The 22,605-nt window shown below is 41.5% G+C and overlaps 1 protein-coding gene across 1 annotated transcript in view; it reads right to left on the bottom strand.

Annotated features, from left to right (window-relative positions):
- drd3 (dopamine receptor D3) overlaps positions 1–22,605 on the bottom strand; it is a 42,553-nt gene that overhangs the window by 14,737 nt on the left and 5,211 nt on the right. The window contains exons 3-4 of the mRNA XM_053859519.1: positions 10,708–10,820; positions 4,267–4,403 (exon numbers count right to left, since the gene is read on the bottom strand). Of these exons, the coding sequence (XP_053715494.1) occupies positions 4,267–4,403; positions 10,708–10,820 (250 nt within the window). The remainder of the gene's footprint in view (positions 1–4,266; positions 4,404–10,707; positions 10,821–22,605) is intronic.

Consider the following 22,605-nt stretch of genomic DNA (forward strand, 5'->3'; position numbering starts at 1 on the left):
AATGAGAATTCTTGGCAACAACCGGAAATGTGTTAACAAAGGCAGAAAACTGAAACATCAAAAGAATGACTGCGTGCATAACTCACAAAACTCAATGCATGGATGCATAAAACAAAACATAAAACAATGGATAATATAAAACGAAATGACATTCAAAGTCAAATGTTTTGTTTTCAAACTTTAACCCTCTTTTGAATGAGGGACAGGCTTCTAACTGACTGGACTATGATAGTAAAAAAAATTCCAAAATTATTTTCTCTAATAAAAACACAGTGCAATGAAGTGACATGCATTTTTACTATTTTCATTTAAAGGATTACTACAAGAAATTAAAAAAAAAGATAACAACATCCAAATAACGGCCTTTATAACGTAGAACAAGTACAGTCACAATGATGTGCAGAAGAATAGATCTCAGAGAAACGAGTATGGACGGACTCAAAAAAGAATATACTTCTCATTGTTTTCACTCCATCGTCCAATGCAGTCAAAGGAATAGTGTTTGCTGGCAACACATCAGAGGAGCTGGTCTCCGTAGTTAGCAGCTCAAAGGGGCCAAGAAGAGAAACATCGTTCTCTATTAAGAGCCACTGATGTGACCTGACTGTCGTCGGATCAGAGCTATTTGCAGCCAAATGAAGGATTTCTAGCATGTAATAAGAGCAATGAAGAGAAATGCTTTGCTAGCGTCATCACAACATCTGGTTCCAGCCGTGTTGTTTTTCCTGATTTTTCAGTGCATCCCTAGTAACAATAGAAACTGTTCTGAACTCACTCCTCTTTTACAGTTTGCACGTGTCTAAGCGCACACGCATCTCAATAAGAGGTGCGCAAGCTGCAATGAGGACGTTCATTGATGTTTCACGCAGTAGCATTTCTAATGAATTCTAATGCTAGAAATAGGGGAAAATAAGTGGTGGGATTTTCATATTACAAATTGGATTAGAGACTTTATTTCCATGTACTGTAATTGCACGTTCTTCTACCACAGAGGAGCAGAGCTTGTACTGACTTTAATTATATTTCACTTTACATGTTTGCTTACAGCGGCGGCAGTATAGAGAGTAGGAGAAGACAGGACTGGATATCATGGTCTTGAGAATGAACGTCAGTGAGTACCAACAAACGCTTTTAATTACAATTGGCCTGTTTGTGTCGACTGACCAGGAACCAGAGTGTCGGGGAAAAAAGCCTTCCTCATGCAGCTTGCTATAGTTCTGGCCCTGTTCTTTGTCCTTCCTTCTGAATGAAGGTAGTGACATTTGTTATAAGATGTTTGAGATGAGAAATAAAAGGGAGCTTCTCATAATGTTATATAGATTTAAATAAATAATATAAATAACAAATGTATATTTTTAAACGTTTTATTCTAGTTTGTTTTTATAATTTGTGTTGCCAAATATTGCGTCAATCTAATGTGGCCCTGAAACACTTGAAAATGTCCACAGAGACACAGATATCTATTTGATTTAATGTCTCGATGCCGGCTCATCGTTGATCAAATCGCAGCTATTTGGACCATTTGTTTCCTGCTGGGAACTGGAGACTGCCGTATTTGAGTTTAATGACGGATAAAAGCAAAAGACTGCTTCTTAAGAGATGAAACGCTCCCAGAATACATTAAAGCAAGAGCAAAAGAATGTCACTCCTACTTTGCTGCACGACGTGTAGACCAGATAAGCACTTTGTTCAGCCTATCACCTGCTTTGTGACGTTTCTAAGTTGCAGCACATTCCCCCTGAACCCCTCTAAGCACATTCGTAGATGCTTGTCAGCAACAAACCACCTGCCGTGGTGGTTCGCTCTTTCCCGCCATGCAGCTCAATTCAATTAAATCATGCAAATGGTTCTCTGAAGAATAGATAAGTGAACATTGTTGGGTCCCTTTGGTAGTAAAAGAGATTCATTTAAACTTCACAGGTATGACACAGCAATTTGGATGTCATTAGCATCTGCTACCTCTTGAAGTGAACCATGTGCTACGTCTACGTACAACGCCTTCTGTCAAGTTTACCCGTTATCCCTCCGGGGCGTCACTTTGTCTTCAGAGGAATTCAACTCTAAACTTCACTTCAAGCTTGCGATAACTTGTTTCACTCCACCATTATCATGTCAGACATCCTTCAACTGCATAACTCTCCTGTGAGCCTTTGGTGTCCTGCTTGACCATGGGCAACCACCTGGAACTGACTGTGAGACAGCCTTCCTCATTCATCCACACTATTGAGCATTCCCCTAATTCAAGCCCAACATGCAGCTTCAGATATCCTCCTTAAAAGCGGAGTCCCATGTTTTCAGCACTCCCAGCTGGTGGCGGTATTTGCAGAACGGTTATTTGAGAGCAAGTCATTCAACAACAGAGATGCATTCTCAACAGTCACCAGTGACAAACAGTGTCGGTAGCATGCCCACAGTTCAGAGTAAACACAAACCACATGTGTAATATCTGTTGTTGAGCTGTTTCCTTTCCCAAATATGAACCTTATTTAATCACAGTTTCCTGTTGGTAACAGCTTGAGCTGAGTTGCAGTGGGTGATATTTCACCCTCCCTGCTGCAATTTTGTGAGAGAAATCTGCGACACAACCCCACTTAAGTCCAGGGCTAAAGCCTAGTTTTGAGGCAGCATCTATAGTGCGTAAGCCCCCTAATGGCCAACAGATTATTCCTTGTTCCTTCAAAAAGATAAGGCTCCCAGCCTAAGCAAGAGGTACAGCCTCCTGTAAATGTGTGGACTGCCCTTCTTGACCACAGCTTTTCACCAATTACTCATTGCAAGTTGCACAAAAATCTGCCTCCACACCAAGTACAAGGAATATGGAAGCCTCCAGTCCTCGTCCATGCAGCATTGTCTCACACCAAGGGATTCCAAAGATTGTTTGGCATATCTATGTCATGTCCGTTCTATTCCGTGCTTTTATTTGTGTGATTTCCGGTTGTGTTCTGTGTTTTCTGTTTCCTTGTTTTTCCCCAGCTTTCCAAGCGACACAGACAGCATGCATTTGCTAATCATGCTCCTAGAGATAATAACACATCTGTGCCAGCTCGTGTCGCCAGATGGTTACTTCGTGTTCCTACGGTAAACTCTTCTCCTTCCATTTCTGTTCCGCAATAATTCTCCTTTTGGACCGTGTGTGAGTGTTTTGTAAAACTCACCTTTTGTTTTCCTATCGCTACCGTTTTTCTTCGTGTGAGTGTGTTTTCCACCAGTGAGTGTTTTCAGTTTGTTGGGCCTCATTTCCAAGCGCGTGTGCGTTGTCCCCGTTAGTTAGGCTTGATATAATTCAGCTCTTTTCAGGTTTTCCCCTGACCTTGAGTGTATTTCTGTGTTCTGGTGTCGGCGCCCTTGGTTCCCCGTATCTGTTCGTCTTTGTACTACTCGTCGTTGTCAAGTAAATCTCTTAATTTAATCTCATTCACCGAGTCTTCTGTCAGTCAGTACACACACTGCACCTGATTCCATACACAGCCATGACAATCTAACCACAATCCCAGAGCAGAACATGATGACAACAGTTACAAATCTGAATGTTTTTTTTTCTTTCCTTTACTAATAAATTTACATGTACTCAAATTTATTTCCCTTCCATAGTTTACATAGTTGAACTTTGGGCAGACTGGAAGGTTTTTGGAAATTAAACCAGATTGAATTTGTCATCAAAAATTAAACTAAGGTCCAGTCTCCTGTTATTGACTGATCATGCCATCAATCATCATGTCATGGAGCATTTAAAATTTTTCACTTTCCTTCCTCGACTGTGAGTCGATTTTGAGCAACATGGAACATGTTTTATGGCATAAAGGCATATGGCATTCATTGGTTTCTTTCCCTCAGTCTTACGTCTTACGTAGAAATAACAGATAACTTTTCCTTAGTGACATATGGGTTTTTTTTATCTTATTCTTTTTTTAATCTTATTCTGAGTCCATTCTGCACAAATCCTGTCACATGCCATTCTTTCCATAGACCACTTTTTTCCTTATTCATTTCTTCTCCCTTCCACCTTTGTATCCAATATTTAATCTTCCCTTTTATGCTTCAATACCTTCAGCACTTAACGCCGATTTCAGCTGTCAGTTATTTTAGGACCATGAAGAAACACTTCTTTCAGACATATACAGTAGGTCTTAGAAATAATAGTCTCGAGTGGTGTTTTTTTTTGGACTTCGCATTTGCAAGCGACAAACAACTGAGTTAATCATTGGCTGAAATAAAACCAAACACATAATGTCACTGAATGTTTGCATTAAATGCCGGAGCACTGACCTGTAGTGTTGAAGCCGAACAGCAGGGGGCATGAGACAGCGAAGGCTAGGACCCAAACTGTGGTGATCATTGCAAAAACTCTCTTTCTGGATCGGTGAGTGGTGTTGTACAGGACAGGCATCACCACTGCTGTGTATCTGTCGACAGAAACACACACACACACATAATACGATGCAGCCATATTCATATAAAGTGTGCGGTGACATTTGAGGAACAAGAAAAATGCTGATTTTATGCAGCAAACAAGATGAATTAGTAGATGTTGCAGAAATGAAAGGTCTGAGAAACGCACCTCTGAAAGAAAGTAAATAAGCAAAACAAAGCAAAGGAAGCACTTCCATGCATAAAACATGTTCATCCGTGCTAGTCATCCCACTTCAGTTCACTCCAAACCACCTGCTAAATTATAATAGGTCATGAGAAGTAGGTTCTGTGGCGCTGCGGGAAGAGGGTTGATTATTTCTGTACGACCCAAAAAATGGCTCTGAGGTTATGTGGTTTAAAGCCAGATAACTGCCATGATTGTTTATCCTCATCAGACTAATTACTCTGGTAGTTCTGAGAGCCGAGCACGGGGTGGACCCGGAGCCAAACACACACATCCACTAAAAATACACCCCCCTCTCCGATTACTCCCCACATCGCTACCGCTGTGCAGAACAAAGGAAGACAGGAACAGCGAGAGGTATCAACACAATGTGAACTGACTGAGTGAGTGAGTGAGTTCAAATGCTGAGATTGTTTTCGTAGTTGGGGTCCTTCAAGCATCAAACAATGACCATATATGGCCATTTATTAAAAAAAAAAAAAAAGGCTGAAAAGTGATTTCCAAGTTTTGTTTTTAGAGAGTTTAAAATTGTAACTGCAGTTTCTCCAGTAAATACTTACTCTTGTGGTTATCAACATGCTTTTTTTTTTTTAGCTAATACTGACATCCGTTGACTGAGGATAGCCGATAACTGCTAACTGCCGATATCTTACCTGGTGGTAAACATTCCCAACCAAACCACTAAATTGTTTACTATAGATGTTGATAGCATTTCCTGTATTAGTAATAGCTATTTATGTGTATTGCCTCCCCCCGCTAAAGTGCATTTTGTATTGTAACATAGTGAAGTAGTCTTTTCCTCTGCATCACCAGGCAGTTTGGTACCTACACTCCGGAGCTCTAACAATTCTATCTCTTAGCTCTAAAACAGGTCATGGATAAACAATAACACACAACACAACCCCAATCATTTCTAAACTGGTCCATTTCCAAAATTTCGTCAAACTCCAATCTCAACTTTTTGAGTACAACTTTGGACTAACAAAAACATGTGAGCAAACAGTGGCAAGAACATAACGTACCTGGAAGAGGTAATAATATTCCAATGCACTACACTGCTGACTTGTCAAGGCCTCTTGCCTGACATGCCGCGGTGCCATGGTACATTGTGTAGCCTGGGCTGGATATTCATGAAAGAGAAAGATGTACTGCAACTCGCAATTGCTGTACATTTCAAATGCATGAAAAAAGTATGTTTTCCTGACATTATGCTGGACATTATGAAGCAGACGTCTTTCAAGCTAGTGCAATCAAAGGCAGCAGACAGGGGGTCATGAATAGCCAGTGTTCTGTTGTGTGTCTGACATGACTGTTCTCACATCAAACATAAAACAAGTCTGTCACTTCGTCTTGATCTGAGCGGTTGAAATGGCGCAGAGAGAAGAACAGTCTCAATTACTAACCCTTTTTTAATGTATTTTCTTTGCCAGACAGATTATCATATATTTTATTTATTTTTGATGACCACTTTGGTTTCCAGAGTCCTGATGGTAAACTTCAGTGTGGAATGTTAGAATTCAGTCAGAGCACGATTGCTTTAAGAATGACAGTGAATCATTGATCTTTTTGACTCTGTCTTTACACTTCATTGCCCTTTCCTTGTCACTTTCAGATGGTTTCTGATCGTCTAACTCCCGGTCATTACTCATCACTCTTGATCATCTTTCATAGGTAATGTGCCAGAGTCACAAGCTGCATCTGAGTTTTGGGAGCTTTCCACCTTACCATCTTGGAGCTCAACTGTCAGCTTCCCTGGGAAGAGAACGTGTGCTTCTTCCTTCAGTGCTGTCAGGTTGTATTGCAGTAAACATTGATGGGAATCATTATACACTTTTCTTACAGCTATTAAATTATTTATGTTTGTCATGACATTTGTTTGATATATGGTGACTTCCCTCTGACCTTTTTTGTAGCTTTGTTTTTTTATATATGGTGATGCTTTGTGTCTTAAATGTCTTGGGCATCTTTGAGTCAATCTATTTTCTTTCTCATTGCCACTTGCTTCTCTCTGTCTTCATGGACCTGTTGTGGGAAATCATGGTTGAATGTAACCCTGGTCTGAGCAAAGTCAACGTCAACTTTGTTGTCATGATCATTGACGGTGACATTGCTTGCCATGCTGACCTTGAATTTCTTCACTTCCTTCTGGAATTTCCCAAAGACGGGCTTCAACAGCAGTCTTACAGCACTGAGCAAATCATTGTGTTCTTGGCACTTGTGTTGGCTGTAATGCGGGCGACTCGCTCATGAACTACATGGAGATTCAATCAGAAATGATGGACAAAAAGGACGAAATGTGAAAACAAAGAGACGATAATAGTGGAAAAGATTGCCACAATAATGGAGAAGGTTGAAACCAAAAACAGAAATGAAAATGTGCAGAAAACTACTCTGAACCCCAGAAGAGACGCTGCGGTGCACTCGAGGGAAGCGTAACGGCACAGTCAAGAATTCACTGTATATTTCAAGCCATTAGTATTCATACTCATTATGCTTCAAACAAACTTAGTTTACGTTAACTTAAAGGACTGGTGATGAGAATAATGTAAAGTTTACAATCTGACAATTGAAGAGATCAAGTGGAGCAGAAATCATCTTCATTGAGCTTCATGTGGTCCTGCTGTGTACAGCAGAGCTCAGCAGTGAGTCAGGGCTCTGAAGGACTGCTGCAACATTAACACACTTCACCTGGAAGCCTGGTGGAGAATGAACCCATTTCAAACTATCAACCAACTGTCCTCTCCATTGCTGCTGTGAGAACGAAGTCACTCTGCCTGGAAGGCAAAGACTGGAGCTTCGCTCTAATTTGGCTTCCCACAGAGTTAGTGATGTTTACCTACACGATAATCCACCATGGGAATCGGCCTGAACCACAAACACAAAGAGGTATTTGGAGACATTAATGCAGCTGTAGGCGGGTGATTGGCGGTAATGAAACAAGCACAAAACAATCACTTGTCAACCATCTTGATTTGTCTGCAGGGTAAACATCTTTTCTACATGCAGAGGAAATAAAAATGAACATTTTTTATTGTGTATGGAAACTCGATGTTCAGTCAGAAAATACAAAACTTTGTGGGTTTATGCTGTGACTAACACTGAAACAATGTCAAAATGTGATCTCAAGTCTTGATGGTGCAGTGCATTTGCTCACACAGTGCACATGAAGACATCACACCTTGCTGCAGGTTTCCTCGTGGCTACAAGATCTTTTTTTTTTTTTTCACTCCAGTACACAGAGAGTTAAGTTGCGTCACTTCCCTTGGCACACAGGCACTAGCCTCTGAAGACCATAGAGGGCAAGTGTTTTATCTGCGGCAGTCAGATATTGGACCCCTGAGAAATCTCATTTGTGATCTTTGTTCACACTCACTGGCACCAAAAAGCCAACTACTCCCAATCACATGGGTCGTCACACCCTATAAGAAGGGCGTCCCAGACGTACGAGTGACCAAAGGAAATATCCTCAGAATGACTCAAGACTTCTTAACCTTCACCTCTGCCTTCTACGGTATTAGTAATTTTACACTTCAGCACTTTGGGCGCCTGAGCTGTTAAATAATGACAGGAAGCATAGCATTTAGTCAAGCCAAGCTTCACATGATGCCTGATGTACTGTAGTTACCACTTGACTCAAACAGATGGCACTTCAATCTGAGTGATATTTGAGGGGGAAATGCATTAAGACTGAAAATGATGACAGCATTGCATCATTTGCCCTAACAATAACGGAGCCAATTCATGGTCAAAAGACCATAATAGACGCAGCAGGAATGTTAAAAAAAAAAAAGTAGCTGTAGATGTGGTCAAAATAAAGTGTGTACAGTACAGGATGCAGCTGCGCTGGTGTTCACGGTCTCACCGTAAATGACGGTGACGATACCAGGCCATCATTGTTGCTTAAGAGATGAGGAAGGGTATCATTATTGGCCAGAAAAAACATCTTTAAAAATTAACTGCCGAGCAAAACATCATCAGAATGTGACACACGTTGTCTCGATGCATGCGTAACTACACACCTGCTTAAACAGTTGCACAGTTTGACCTGGCAAAAACTGATGCACTGGTATCTTCAACCAGCCATGTTTCAGTTCAAACAGAAATTGAAGATTGTCTGCGATATTAACCACCAGTTGTTTCCACGTTCTCAGAGCGACTGTAGCTGACATGGAATCAAATGAAATAGCCTTGTATCTGCCAAGCATGAAGAAGCTCCCGGTGCTTATAGGCCACGCGCTAATGAGATTTCTTTTTTTGCTTTTAATGTTGGTGGTTTCTGCTGTTGCCTCACTTGGCCAGTGCAGAGACGTAAGCAGAGACGTGGTTGTCTGTAGCACGAAATGAGCGCAAAACTGCGACCAAATGCGCATGACAAGCATTTGATAACAGCTGCTCAGTCCTTGTTGATCTCACACCTGAACCTCACAGCTGGAAAAAATCTCTGCATCCAGCATATTGTTTAAAACATGATATAACTCTGCACTCCAGCAATGATTGTTCAGGACTACGTCTGTCATGTCTCACAACCTTTCACAGAGATTTGAGGGGTTTTGGATGTGGGGTTTCTTAGATGATAGCAGGATCGACAGTTGGCCGACTCTTGGCTTTAATTTCGTTTCTGACTCTACTCTGGGGACATTTTCCATTTCCCACATTTGCAATCACGTAACATATGAAAGCATGTGTGCAAAACCGTCATAATACATTGTGACATCCCAAAAGAAGTCTCAACTTTGGAGACCACGAAAACTGACACCAAACCCAACCTTTGAGGAAAGAACCTGAGACTTTGGCGATTTAACACATTTTCAAAAACAAGGAACTCTCAGTATCATCACGCCACTTGCACAATACACAATTTGCTGTGATGAAATACTTTACTATTGTTGTATTGTTTGTTACTCTTAACACATGTAAATAAAATGCCATCAATATCACTTTGCAGTAACAAAAAAAGTCCTTCGCTTCACTTTCACGTTTGACAGTCCATTCATGGTTGGCTTTTCAGAGAGAAAGTGTACTTCAGAATTTGTGATAACATGACTGACAGACGGGTTGATACCCAGAGTGCACCTGGGAATGTGTCAGAGACCCTCTTTCCAAATTGAACTGAACAAAGTTAACTGTGGGAAAGAAGCCAGTCATGTAGCACAACATTGTGTTCAATATTTGAAACCTCGCCACCTGAATCTTTTGGTACGAACCCTGACTCAGTTTGACTGGGCTGCAACACCCTATATAACCCACATCACAGTAAAGAAGGACACACAGAACTGTTTAGGCCCGTCATACCCCGGACCGAGCGGATCCGCTGCCATGTGTGGCGGGGGGACTGAGCAATCTCGTGGAAAAACCTTGACCACATATAATATCAGAAACATGTTAGGGAGGCAGAATGACTATAGAAAGACTACCCCAAATTCATAACATGTTGAACAATGTGAACCTGAAGATGAGGATCACAAGGCAGGCCAGGGTGTCAAGCTCGGTGTTGTCCTGTACAGACTTTGGCTAATACAGACACTCATGAGAGAACAGCTCATTACAACAAGATATAAGAACACGTCCATGAGCAGTGGTGGTGTCCAAACCATGTGGTCTTTTCTGCACATCTCTGTGCTCTGAATGGATCATGGCGCAGAAGACCCGTCACTGTACAGCTGGGCAGGGGAGATCTTACACCGTTGTTCAACATTCTCTGCTTGACGTTTTAGTGGAATTGTTTGCTCAGAAAGTTTGGATTCTGCGCGACAGCTTTGTCTGATTAAATCTACATTACAAGCCTGCGATTATGAGGAGCACAAATGTTCCCGCTGATTCCTCTGAGCCATATTACAAATCCTGCGTAGTTCAACTAGCCGTAGGGTTGTAGGTTCAAAGCCCCTTGAGAGTAATTAAATATTAACTTAACTCAGAAACATAAAGTAAACTCAGCAAATTAATAATGTAACACTGGATGCACATGAACATGCAGCAGAACCCAGGAGAACAAGATGGAAAAACAATGTTTTACATTCATCTAAAATAAATTGGGGGGGGGGTGAGTGTGTCGTTGGAGTGACTGTTGAAGCTTTCTTTAGTCAGTGATGTCATGGCAAGACACACGCACTCACCTGTCGATGCTGATGGCACACAGGTTGAGGATGCTAGCCGTGCACATCATGACATCCAGCGTGACAAAGACGTTACAGTAGAGCCGACTGAAAAGCCAAGCGCCGCCGACCACCTGGAGTGGAGAGATGGACAGATTAAGCTGCTGAGCTGCTGTTCACCATCACAGCTGTGAAGGGTGAAGCATTGACTCACACTTAACAGTTTCGCACACACTGGTTTACACACAGAAAAGGACAAAAACACAGAGCCTGAATGTACTTACCATGTACAATATGTTACCCTGTCCAAACTTGGCTATGACAAGTAAAAGGATGGTGTGAAATCTTACTCAAGCTGGCTGCTACTCTGATATGCAGTGTGCATTTATGGTCTGGACGAGACTCCAGGCAGGCAGCAGCAGGATGTAGAAACAACCAGATTTCTGCAGAAAGCCATAAAAGCCTCAATCTGAATGGGACCATTGTGAGCTAAAAAAACATCCACAACAGACAGCACTCAGGGTTTCTCCAATGAGAACCATTAGCCTCCAATTGTCACCATCAACTTGCAAGTGGAAGAATTTGAGAAGGTGGAGGAGAACAGAGGTCATGCTTTTATAGTAGTTAATTTCAATGCATCATGTCATTGAGGCAGACTTGAACGCACCACAGAATGTGTGAGAGAATAGACAGTAAGAAGCTACGGCTGCAGCTGAACAAAACCATAATTTAACAATAATAATACATTATTATCGACATACTCCTGCATTGTGTCCACAGAGTCAGTGTCTGAGATTGAATTTTATTGGTGAAATAGAGAAAAAGGCAGAGGAAACACCACATTGGAGAGGAATAATAAGACACTCCTTCAGTCAACTGCCAACTGTTTGCAGAAAGTGAAATAGATTTCATGTCAGCTCAACCAACACTAAAGCCTCAGTTTTTCATGCTTTTTATTTTATCCAGTGAATAATTGGTGGATTATTTTATACCAAATTATATTATGTTCCAAGTTGCTCTTCCAGCCCGTCGTCTGTTGCAGACACTGCACACGCCACTGAACCAGCAATGTGACAGGGGCATATTACTGGAGAACACAACACACTTTCTATTCCATTAGGTTCTTGTTGATGCTACGTAAGATGAAGGCCCGGAATGGATTTCTTATTATTTGTTGACGCATATAAATGAGGCGTTATGGAGAAAAAGCTCAGGACTATGAACGGGTGTCATGCTAATTAACAATATGACTCTCTCACCGTCGCTGTCTCTGTCTCTCCGACTCTCTCTCTCTTTCTCACAATGGTTATTGATGTTCAGTCTCACAGAACTTAATCATTTTTCCCTTGCAGATCGAAGCTCCACTTTGACTGGAGAAACATTAATAGCATTTGCTTGTCGACGGAATATGTCCGCACACGGCTTGAAAATGACACAAGCGGCTGTCAATAAATCCCTTTTCACCCCATTCCCTCGCAGAAAAGAAAGATTAGGGTAATCGACAAACCAGATTAGCATATCCAACAGATGAAGCTGCAAATTTGAGATAAGAAGACACAAAGAACAGAAGGCAAAGAATCACCAAAACTGTACGCTGTAATGTACTGTGTGAGGGCAGCCAGAGAGTTGGGGCAACCTCTGGATATTTATGGCTGGAGCTGGTGCCTACTGCTGTGGATGAAGCTTTGAAAGGGCACCTTGACAACAGGGATGAGCAGCAAAATGTAACAGAGAAGAGATTTTGTCAACACACACACACACACACCCTTTGGCACACCACAACAAAATTCCATCACAATGCAATTTTTAATCACCAGCAGCTACTGGTACTATACACTGAGGTCAAACAATTAGGAGTAAATAATTTTGCTCCTTCAAAGTCAATAAGGCAAAGCTTGAACCTCGCCATCTCTGCCGCTGCTGTATTAGCATAATAATCTATGCAGGTATTAATGCATGTTTACATCAGTGTAATAACCTGCTCACAATGCAAGATTGCGACGCACGTTGGCGCAGCAAGAACGCGGGCGCCAGTAAATACACAATATATCATGAGTATCCTCAAGACACTATGTTTTTGAGAGAGCATTAACCCGGTTAACACTGGATAAACACCACCGCCTCCCCAGAATCGCCGTCCAGTTAGCGAGCGTTTCACTTTATACTACCTTTAATAGCACTGAGACAAAGACAAATTGGATGCCTGCTCCATTGCCTGACTACTGAATCTTAAAATCCGAGTGGGAATATACACCCACACACTCACCGAGGTGTTAGGTGCACTTGGGAATATATGGAAGCGCGTGAATACTGCAGTTGTACCGCAGCCGATATCATATAAAGACTGTAATATAGACTGCCACACTCTGACCTCTTCTCACTGTGCCCAACAACTTTTGTAGTACATGCCCTATTTCCATCATGAAAGGTCACATTTGCAATATTCTGTAAGATTAAACCAATCTAATCTAATCTAATGACATAACCACATCTATATTACACCACTTATCATCATTACCATGATTGTTAGCGGCACAATGACATTGTACTTAGTATTACATGGGCTGAAAAAAAAAGTGTACATACAGATCACTTTTATAGCTGTAACACACATGTTCAGTATATGGACGCAATGCAATTCATCATGTTTATCATAAACAGCTCATACTGCATGTCCCATAACACAGTAGCCGAGGTCTACACTGTACTACTGTAGATAGGGACCAACCACACGTAGAAACTACCTGATCGACATGTGACTCAACCAAAGGCTTTTGTTTTTCTATCGACGGAAACTGTAATAATTTAGCCATAATCATTTCACAGCGCGACAGCAAGAAAGCCATTACATAGTCTGGTTATGGGGTTTAGACATGTAAAAATACAATTCTCCTGCTGTGCTGAGGGACATTTCACTGCATTTTGACATTGAGCTTTGACAAGGGTTTATCAAGGTCAGTGATTTTTTTTTCTTTTTTTAATGGAGGGTGATTTGTGGAATTGAGTTCAGAGGACAATGGTTTGATGTTTGGTGACATTTGCAATTGGCATCGGAAATGGGAAGCACTCTCAACTGTACACCTCAGCAAGGGAACATATACATGCACGGACTGACCACAGAGTCACCTTGGATTCAAGAAGCCATGGATTTGGAGTTGATGAGCGTACTGTGGAAATATGTACTGAGAGACAGAAGATATTCGTATAGAGACGATACAGAAACCTACTATGGAGTTTGACTTCGCTTAGTATAAAACAGTGAAACTGAAAAAAATGCTTATATATTTGTTATCTTGGCCACTTTAATATATGTACAGTGCAGGAGTGAGAGCCCAGTGGACCGAAAAGAGGTTCTATGAGTTGTCACTTCATTAATTCGTGAGTTTGAGCTTCTTAAAATACCAATTTGTATGAGCTCAATTATAACTGCGGTTTGCCTTTTACACTTCTAAAAGCTATGCATGATTGTTTATTTAAATTGCTGAACACTTGGAAGCAGAGATACTTAAACTTTGCTTCTTACTATGCATTATATTTCTGCGCTATTTTGTGAAACACACTGCAGCACTGTAACCACTTGAGGGTCTCTGAAGACCAACGTCGAATTTTCTGTTGCACCAATCTAGTAACTAATTCTACAAGGTGTTCGTGCGTGTGTTTGTGTGCATGCGCCTGTGTGTGTAACCTCTAGTTTCAGAAGCTTGGAGCTGTGTATGCACTTGAATGCTCACTCCTCACCACAGGGTGAAAAGGCTTTTTTTTTTTACTTGTCATGGCTATTTCATGCAGTGTTCTGGAATAACTCAGAGGTGCTGATCCTCATTTCGGTGGCTTGACATTTGATGGAAGCATGAGGCAATGAAGCAAACAGACTTTGCAACCACTTCAAATGGGCTGTGAATTTACTGATTTAACTTAACTTATTTCGTAGGTGTTTAAATTGTCAGCTCTCTGATGCTTGAGTTGATACCAATGTAATTTTCATGCCACTCCAAAATCTCATGAACAGTCGAGTGTCGCCAGATTTGAGTGTGTGATTTTAGTGCACATGAGACAAATTTGTGAGTCAGTAACAGCAGCAGTGAGAACTATTTTTGTATTTATTTTTTTTTCTGAATATCTCTGGCTGTATATTTATAGTATAAACGCTAATTCAGACACTAACCCCCCTAATCTTCGACAATCGCTGAGATGAATGTTTAAACATCAATACCAGCGACATTCAAGTCAATACCGCAATGGACAGTGACTTCAGCTTTTTCAGAGATAATAAGGCATCCATGGAAGGTGAGAAGAGAAAATAGCGTCAGACATTATTACTCTAAGTTGGTCAGAAGAAAGAGTTTTCAGAATGGCGCTCACTTTCTGGTCAGATACGTGGCCAACACATGAATGTTGGTTTGTTAATCTTTCACGTTAATCTGGTCCAAACAAAACTTGGGTCATGCGTTTTTCATCAGCAGATTTAATGGTGTGCTGTGGCACCCTCAGGGTGCAGTGTTCAGTCAGAAAAAGTAAGTTGTGGAGGAGATCAAAAAAAAAAAGTGCAATGTTCAGATTTTGAAATTACACAGGAATGTTTCACGGAGTTACTACAGTATGACACCAAAACAGGATTGAACATTATTTCGTAAGACATAAGAATGTGCAGGACTGAAAGACAGAGCTGGGATCCCAAACAGATGGGTTTAATCTTCAGTTCCAACTGCAGCGCAAACATCTCTCAGCAGAGATAACTGATTCGTCACCATCATTCGACAGCTTTGATCGACCGGCAAGCAACTTCAAAAAGTTTGGAAAGTCATGAAGAGTCAGGTCGGTTGTGATGAAGCGCAGTAAATAATCAGCAGGAGAAAAGAAGTGCAGCACTCAGGCTTCATTTATTTTTGTCATCAGAATCAAAGAACAATCTTGGTGTTCTTTGAAATAAATGGACTCTTGATAAAGTGTGAACCGCCGGCCAAGCTGTTTCTGCGTGATGAATGTGGCTGTTCGAGACTTGCTCTGACTGAGCACATCATTTACGATGGACTGCTTCCTACAACCACAAGTCGTAGATCAGCTGTTGCATCCTGAGTTCAGGGACTTGCTCAAGGGCGAGTCATTAGTACTGACTGAGGGTCAGGAGTGTGATGCTCAGTCTTCTCAGACTGGAGTTGAGCTGCGAACAAACAACCCTCTGGTCAGAATGAACTCTGCGATGTTAAACTACAGCACCGAGGCGCCTGCACCTTGTCAGTCCGGTGAGTCCAGATGAATAGTGTAATCTGCCATCATGCCATCAATGAACCGTCCCTCGTGTAGTTGTGAGTGTCTCAGTGGAAACTTTCACTATGTGCAATGGTTGAGGAAAAAAAAGTCCAGCATGTACTTACTGCGTGACTGCTCAGATGAGAACTGCATCTCATGACCAAATCCCACCGAGGTCTTCGTTCACCTTTCCGGGGATATAATCATCTTTCATTTGTTCAGCTTGTGCTCACGGACACTGTTCTCCAACTGACCGGCAGCTGCATGAACTGCTTTGTTTTGGCTGCCAATTGACAGCACGTGAAGAAAACTGTGACCTGAGCAGGTGTTCATGTTCATCAAAACACCTCTGACTGAGCACCTTGGTCACACCCTGTCTGACCACAGTCACAAGGCTTCAAATATCACCTATTCTGAAGTGGATTTTTGCATCCTGGAGTGACTGAGTGGTGTTTCGCCACGTAAAACTAAAGATGGACCCATAAATACATTTAAACAACAAAATATTGTTTATTTTTCATCACTTTGATTCAAATTTGAAGTTTTCAATGTCATGCCAACCCATGCTCCTGCTGACAGCAATGCCAGCCATCAACATTGCATGTTGGTTTTCAATTGAAGCACATGTTCCACCTTGCACCTGGCAGCGTGACAGGTAAAAAAAAGACAGAGGTTGGGATTAGGTAAACCATGGAATAGCGCTCCATTCAATCTATGTGTAACAACATGTCAAGTGCTATTTAAAGTCAAACAACTCTACGTTGGTACGGTCGATAAGGAGGAGATGACATCCAACGTGATCCAGTGAAGAGCACTTCCTTCTCATCAGCTCAGTGAGTTGCAAATGCCAGCGAGTGTGATGATCAGCTCTTCTTCCATTTGGTGTCTTCGTCCTGCTGATGCATTTTCTCTCTCTGCTTATGTCACTGTAAAAATGTGGGCTCTGATAGGCGAAGAACAAGCAAATCCCTCCCCTACACTATAGTGGGACAGTTTACCGCACACTGTCGTGCCTCTACATTGACTTCACACGTAAATCAGATGTCAATGTACCTTAAGTTGCAGGCCAAACTAAATTGACCTACATGAGGAAGCGAAATCACTTTTGTTTTTTAGAGCCCATATTTAGCATCTGTATCTGTGTTTTGCTGCCAAATACATAATCTGCCAACCACTACAACCAAGTCTGACATGTATATTATTAAAGAATGCCTCAGTAGGTGATAATTTTTTCAGTGCGACTTAGACATTTCATTTCATTCACGCTTCTCAAGCGCGTGTGGGATTTGGCGGGCTGAATTTGGCCCCCAGGCCTAGAGTTTGACCCTCAGCAATAAGGGAATAAGACCAAAGCAATTAATTGTACTAGAAAAAAACATTAAAGTAACCAACTATCCTTGCTGATGAAGGTAAAATCATTCACCACACGGAAGACAAACTTGCATTTCATCTTTTCAGTTTTAGTCAAAGCCAAAGCCACTTGTGTGTGTTACGATCCGTATTCTTATAATAAACATCTCAGTGCTTCACTAACAATGAAATGATAAACTCATCATGGACCAGTGGACGACAGAGTACACCAGAGGTGGGCAATTAAATTTCCCAAGGGGCCGGGTTATATATTGTGACCGTTGAGAAGGGCCGTCAAACACAAAGAGAGGAGGACAAGAGAAAATTGAAAATAAAAATCTACACTGTAAAAATGAATAGAAACTGTTGGTTTGTTGTGTTTTATTTAATTTAAACCACATTCCATTTAAAGATTGTCAATGTGGCTCATACATTTCAAAATTTACTTTCAATTCTGATGTATTTTAAGGGACAAGAAATACTCCTAAAATAGCCAACGGAAAAGATTTAGAAAAATAATTAAGCAAGAAAGTTATGTTTCAGTTACTTCATAATAAACAAAAAACAATCCATAAGACAAAATGTCAGAGACAACAACAATGTCAGTTTTATAGTTTTGCTCTGACTCCAGGAGGGCCACATAAATACAGTCAAAGGGCCGCATTTGGCCCCCGGGCCGCACTTTGCCCAGGTCTGGAGTACACAGTGGTAATGCCAAGTAAAACATCCACCTTCTGAGTGAAGAGTGAGAATGGCATCCTAACTAGACACAATGTTAGTGGTTTGTAGCCCATATTCAATCCTAGAGAGCTGAACTTTACCAGCAATCCTAATAAGCAGACTCTATGCTCAACTATCTACCTGCAATCTGGGCCTCCAGCAAAGTTTCTGTCTTGCCCGAGGAAGAAAATTTAAGCCCCTTAATCTTTTTCATTCCGGCAGACCTGCAGGGAATGTTTTGGATTCTTGCTTTCACCAGTTTTACTCAACGCATTTAATTTAACAACACACCAAACCCTTTCACTGCTCTCATACCGTTTCATTCAGCACAACTTTAATTCTGTCTTATCTTATGGATTTTGTTCATGCTGTTCCTCACGCTCTTTATCCTGGACAGTATTTTAAGGCACTGAAACAAATCCATGAAGTTACTCAGGCGAGAAGGGAGATCTGCAGGTGGTCGGGCCGAGAGAATGCACACAGGGAAACTGAGCTAAAGGAGAGTGATAGAACAACTTGTGGAATTTGCCAGAAGATTGAACCAAACCTGGCACTGTAGATATAATGTGTTGCACACACTCATTACATTTCATTCTCCAGGAAAGACAATGATGTTCATTGTCATTGAGAGAAACAGAATCTAGTTATTAGTATCTAAATCTGTACTAATTTTGAATTTCATCAAATATGACTTTTGCTCTAATTCACACACACACAAATTTAGTCCTTGTACTTTTTCCATTGAAGCTTACATTGAAGTGGAAGTTGTTTCATTTCTTTTTTTCCGATTCTTTCATTCCAAAGTTGAAGAGTTTCATCATTTTGTATTGGTCTTTCCATCTCTAGGTGTCAAGTCTTACGTATGAATAGCATATCATGCAGTACACCAGTTTAAGATTTCACTGTGTCATAAAACCTAACCTAAATATTAGTTTCCGACACGATCAGTTCAGAAAATTCAACAAACATTAATCCTGATTGACACACAGCATTCCTGTGTTCTGATCCATCCCTTGCTGAGTGTCTTTTTTTAGAACTTAGATTCACAGGCAACACTGAACAGGTCTCAGTCACAATGTGCTCCAGAATCCCATAACAAAGAAGTCGACAGACCAGTAATGAATATATGATGCAATGCACAGTGATAATGAAAAATCAAATAACACATTTGTCATTTCATCTGCACTTTAGAGCCAATTTGCTTAGATGAGAGTTGGAATGAGCAGTGCAGAGAAAATGCTCCCAAAAGTGAATGCCTCTGTCGGCCGCTCTTGGGAGTGGTCATGGTTCAACCTTTAGGTTATTGATTCCACTGGCGGTTTAATTGGCTTTATCAAGCTTGTTACGCCGACATCCCGCCCAGCTGGAGGCATATGTGCCTTTGAGAGCAGAGCTGATGTGCTTGTTAGGACTTAATTCCATTTCTCCATTTTAGGATGTTGCTCCCTTTCATGGCAAAGCTTCTAAACAAACAACAGCAGAGACTGAATGGCCTGCAGTTAGATACGTTCAAAACAACAGCCCATCCGTCCATCCATTCAGCCATTTTCTCCCATTTTCCGACACCTAGTCACTGAGGCACGGCCCCCTCAGTTGGACATGTTCGGAACACATCACTTGGCACCATGAATGGTTTCTCTCATACTGAGGTAGAGATCCCCTAAGAGACCTCCTTCAGCATTTCTGACCATAAAAATAATCATAGAACCGAAGCAAACTGTCTAAGAAAGATGAGCAGTTCAGGTGTGATGGTACACACCAGTGACTCAGCTCTTCGATTCTCAATGGAAAAAATGACTGAGTGAAACATCCGATTGGGGGAAGCATCCAGTTTTACCATCTCTGACAAATCTGAACACCCAGAGCTACCAAACATCAAGGGTATCTACAGTGCCAAATGGGTAGATGGCTTTCACCACAAATTTAGCCACTGCTCTGTGACATTCATCCATCCTGGCCAGGGTCATCCTTTTACTCTGTGATGGCTAGAGGCAGAACATGAGTGAACACTGTCAGCCTCTCAGCTTGCAACATTCCGGGCGGTGTTAGTTACAGTAGCTACATGCAGCATTAACAGCATAGGACCACTAAGGCAAATGAAAATGCGATCTGACGATGCTTCTTCGTGTTGCTGGTGTTTCCTTCCTCTGACAAAATACCTTTTCTTATAAAACATAACCAACTTCCAGAGTTTCTGCAGATTTGGAGCCATTTTTTCAAGTTTGTAAGAGAGCTCAGTTGTTTGAAGTTTGAATATGACAACTGGATCAGGTAATACCTGGACCAGTGGACACACGTCAGACTCGTATCCCTCGCATTCCTATTTCTTAAAAATCAAAACCGCTTGGTGACATCATCCTCTTGAGGTCAGATCTGATCCTTTGGTGTCTCTCTTTTTCCCATTCATTAATGCATTTCATCCATATTTTCCTCACTTATGGCCTTCATTCTCACCCTTGTCATGACGGGACATGGGACAGAGGTCCCATCACTCGTCTCTTTCCTACTAGCGCATGTACCATGTGTACTGGGATGGACAAGGCGGCACTCTACTGTTGTTCTGCTTTACTGTGAGAAGCTGGGAAACAACCAGGAAGGATTCACATAGACACAAGCACCAGCCCAAATACCTACATGTTTAAAAATAAGCATCACAATCTGCGGCCCATTAGATTTGCAAGCAATTTCTGAGGAAAACAAGCCCAAAGTCACTGACAACGTCAGTATAACTGGGCTAAATTGGCTGCAACTTATGTTATTTCCTCTGTGTGTAGGTTATGACAGGAGGTTAATTGGACACCTGGTGCTCCACCACAGCTCCTGCATGCCCTGGTTGTTGGTGGGTCGCCTGCCTACGGCCTCCTCATTCGTGGCCCAAATTCAGAAGAGGCTTCTTTCCAGCAGCACGAATAACTTTTCATTATTCTCACAGGCACAAACTTCATTCATTTTGCTCCTTCAAGTCTTCGGAAAAAGAACTGAAATTCCACTAACTATAGGAAACAATTATCAGGCGAAACGCACCCCGCGATAGCCACCTGCAGTTATCAGCTCATCAACGATTATTGGTTCTTATTAAGTCCATTATGACGCCGCAGGAACCCACCGACTCCAATCAATGCTGCCGATGACAGCTGATAATGGCAATTTAATTGGCAGATACCACCGTGAAAGTAAGAAAGAGCAAGTAGAGAAGTTACATCAATGAAGAGATGCAGTTTTCCAAAGTGATTTGCAGGGTTACTCTTAATTTGGACCGCTGCCACGAGCGCCTACAGCACATGAGGTCTGCGTTTGTTAATATTCATGGTACACATCAGCCATTATGTGTGATATGCATAATTGGAGAAGCTCTGTCGTGGGTTGCTTTCATCATCATTACTGTCAGTTGTCAGCACGTAATCATCATAATAACCCTCACCCTTTTCCCTCACAAGTTCTGGAACTGTTTTTCAGCTTTGTGTTCTTTCACCCTCCGGAGTCAACCTTCACTCACGGCACAGCAAGCTGATGGCTTACACTCCACCTGCTGCCCCATTATTGCACGCGCTGCTTTAGTTCATCGCCCACCCCGGAAAGTCTGTCCCGCCCCTCATCATCACACACTCTCGCGCCCGGCCACAGTTCGAACGCCCATCCCCTCCAGGCCATCATTGACGTCCACATTGCAAAAGCTTGAGCTTGTCCTGTAAAACAGACGAATCCCCACCGTAACTGTTTGACTGGCAGCCATTAACAGTACACAAATGTGATGGCAGCTAGAGACTTTCCAATCTATAGTTCAGGAGTCAAGAGATCTGCAGCAGTTTTAGATCAAGTCACACAGTGATATGTGAAATTTTGAACTTGTATGGTTTCATTCTTCGAAAGGTTAAAGCTATAACTGCACTTTAGCTTCAGGCCAAGTGTCCACTGCCTTGAAATGAGAGTGCAGTGAAAGGGCAGAGCTTCAAATTTCCTGGTTGAGCCTCACCTATGGCTGCTGCTCTGAACTTCAATCTGCTGCACAAGAGGTGTCGGTTCCTTGACTCCGAGAAAATCTGCTGCTGCCATGAAGCAAGTCTCTTGAGCTTTATTTTGAGACTCAAAGGCTTATTTAAACATAGATGTCTATTATTAATGTCCTGTGCATCAAAAATATTGCGCTGGCCAAGAACACAATTCAACACGTACTGAATCTTAGAACAGAAAAATAAATAATATATTAGATTTAAACCAAATATTACTTCAGAAAATCACAGAATGGTCACTGAATTATTTTTTTTCTCAAGTCTGTGTTGAAACACAAACATGAGTTTAAACGTTTTATGAGTGACAGCATAATAATCTTTTTAATGGTGAGAGAGCCCCTGTAAAGCCAAAAGGATAAATGACAACCTCTCATATAAATGGTATTACTTTCGCATATAATTACCATGATTTACTTCGGCTAATAACAAGGGCATCTGACAAAAATATGTTCAGCCATGACATACCAAGAGATTAGGGAGCAAAAAAGGCTTTGACTTTCAATTATTAGGTGTCATTTATTTCTCACAAGCATCTGGAATCTGAGGTTATTGAATTTCACCTTCATTTTTTTGTTTTTAAGAAGTCAAC

Source organism: Synchiropus splendidus, chromosome 3 (genome assembly GCF_027744825.2).
Source record: "Synchiropus splendidus isolate RoL2022-P1 chromosome 3, RoL_Sspl_1.0, whole genome shotgun sequence".
NCBI lineage: Eukaryota > Metazoa > Chordata > Actinopteri > Syngnathiformes > Callionymidae > Synchiropus > Synchiropus splendidus.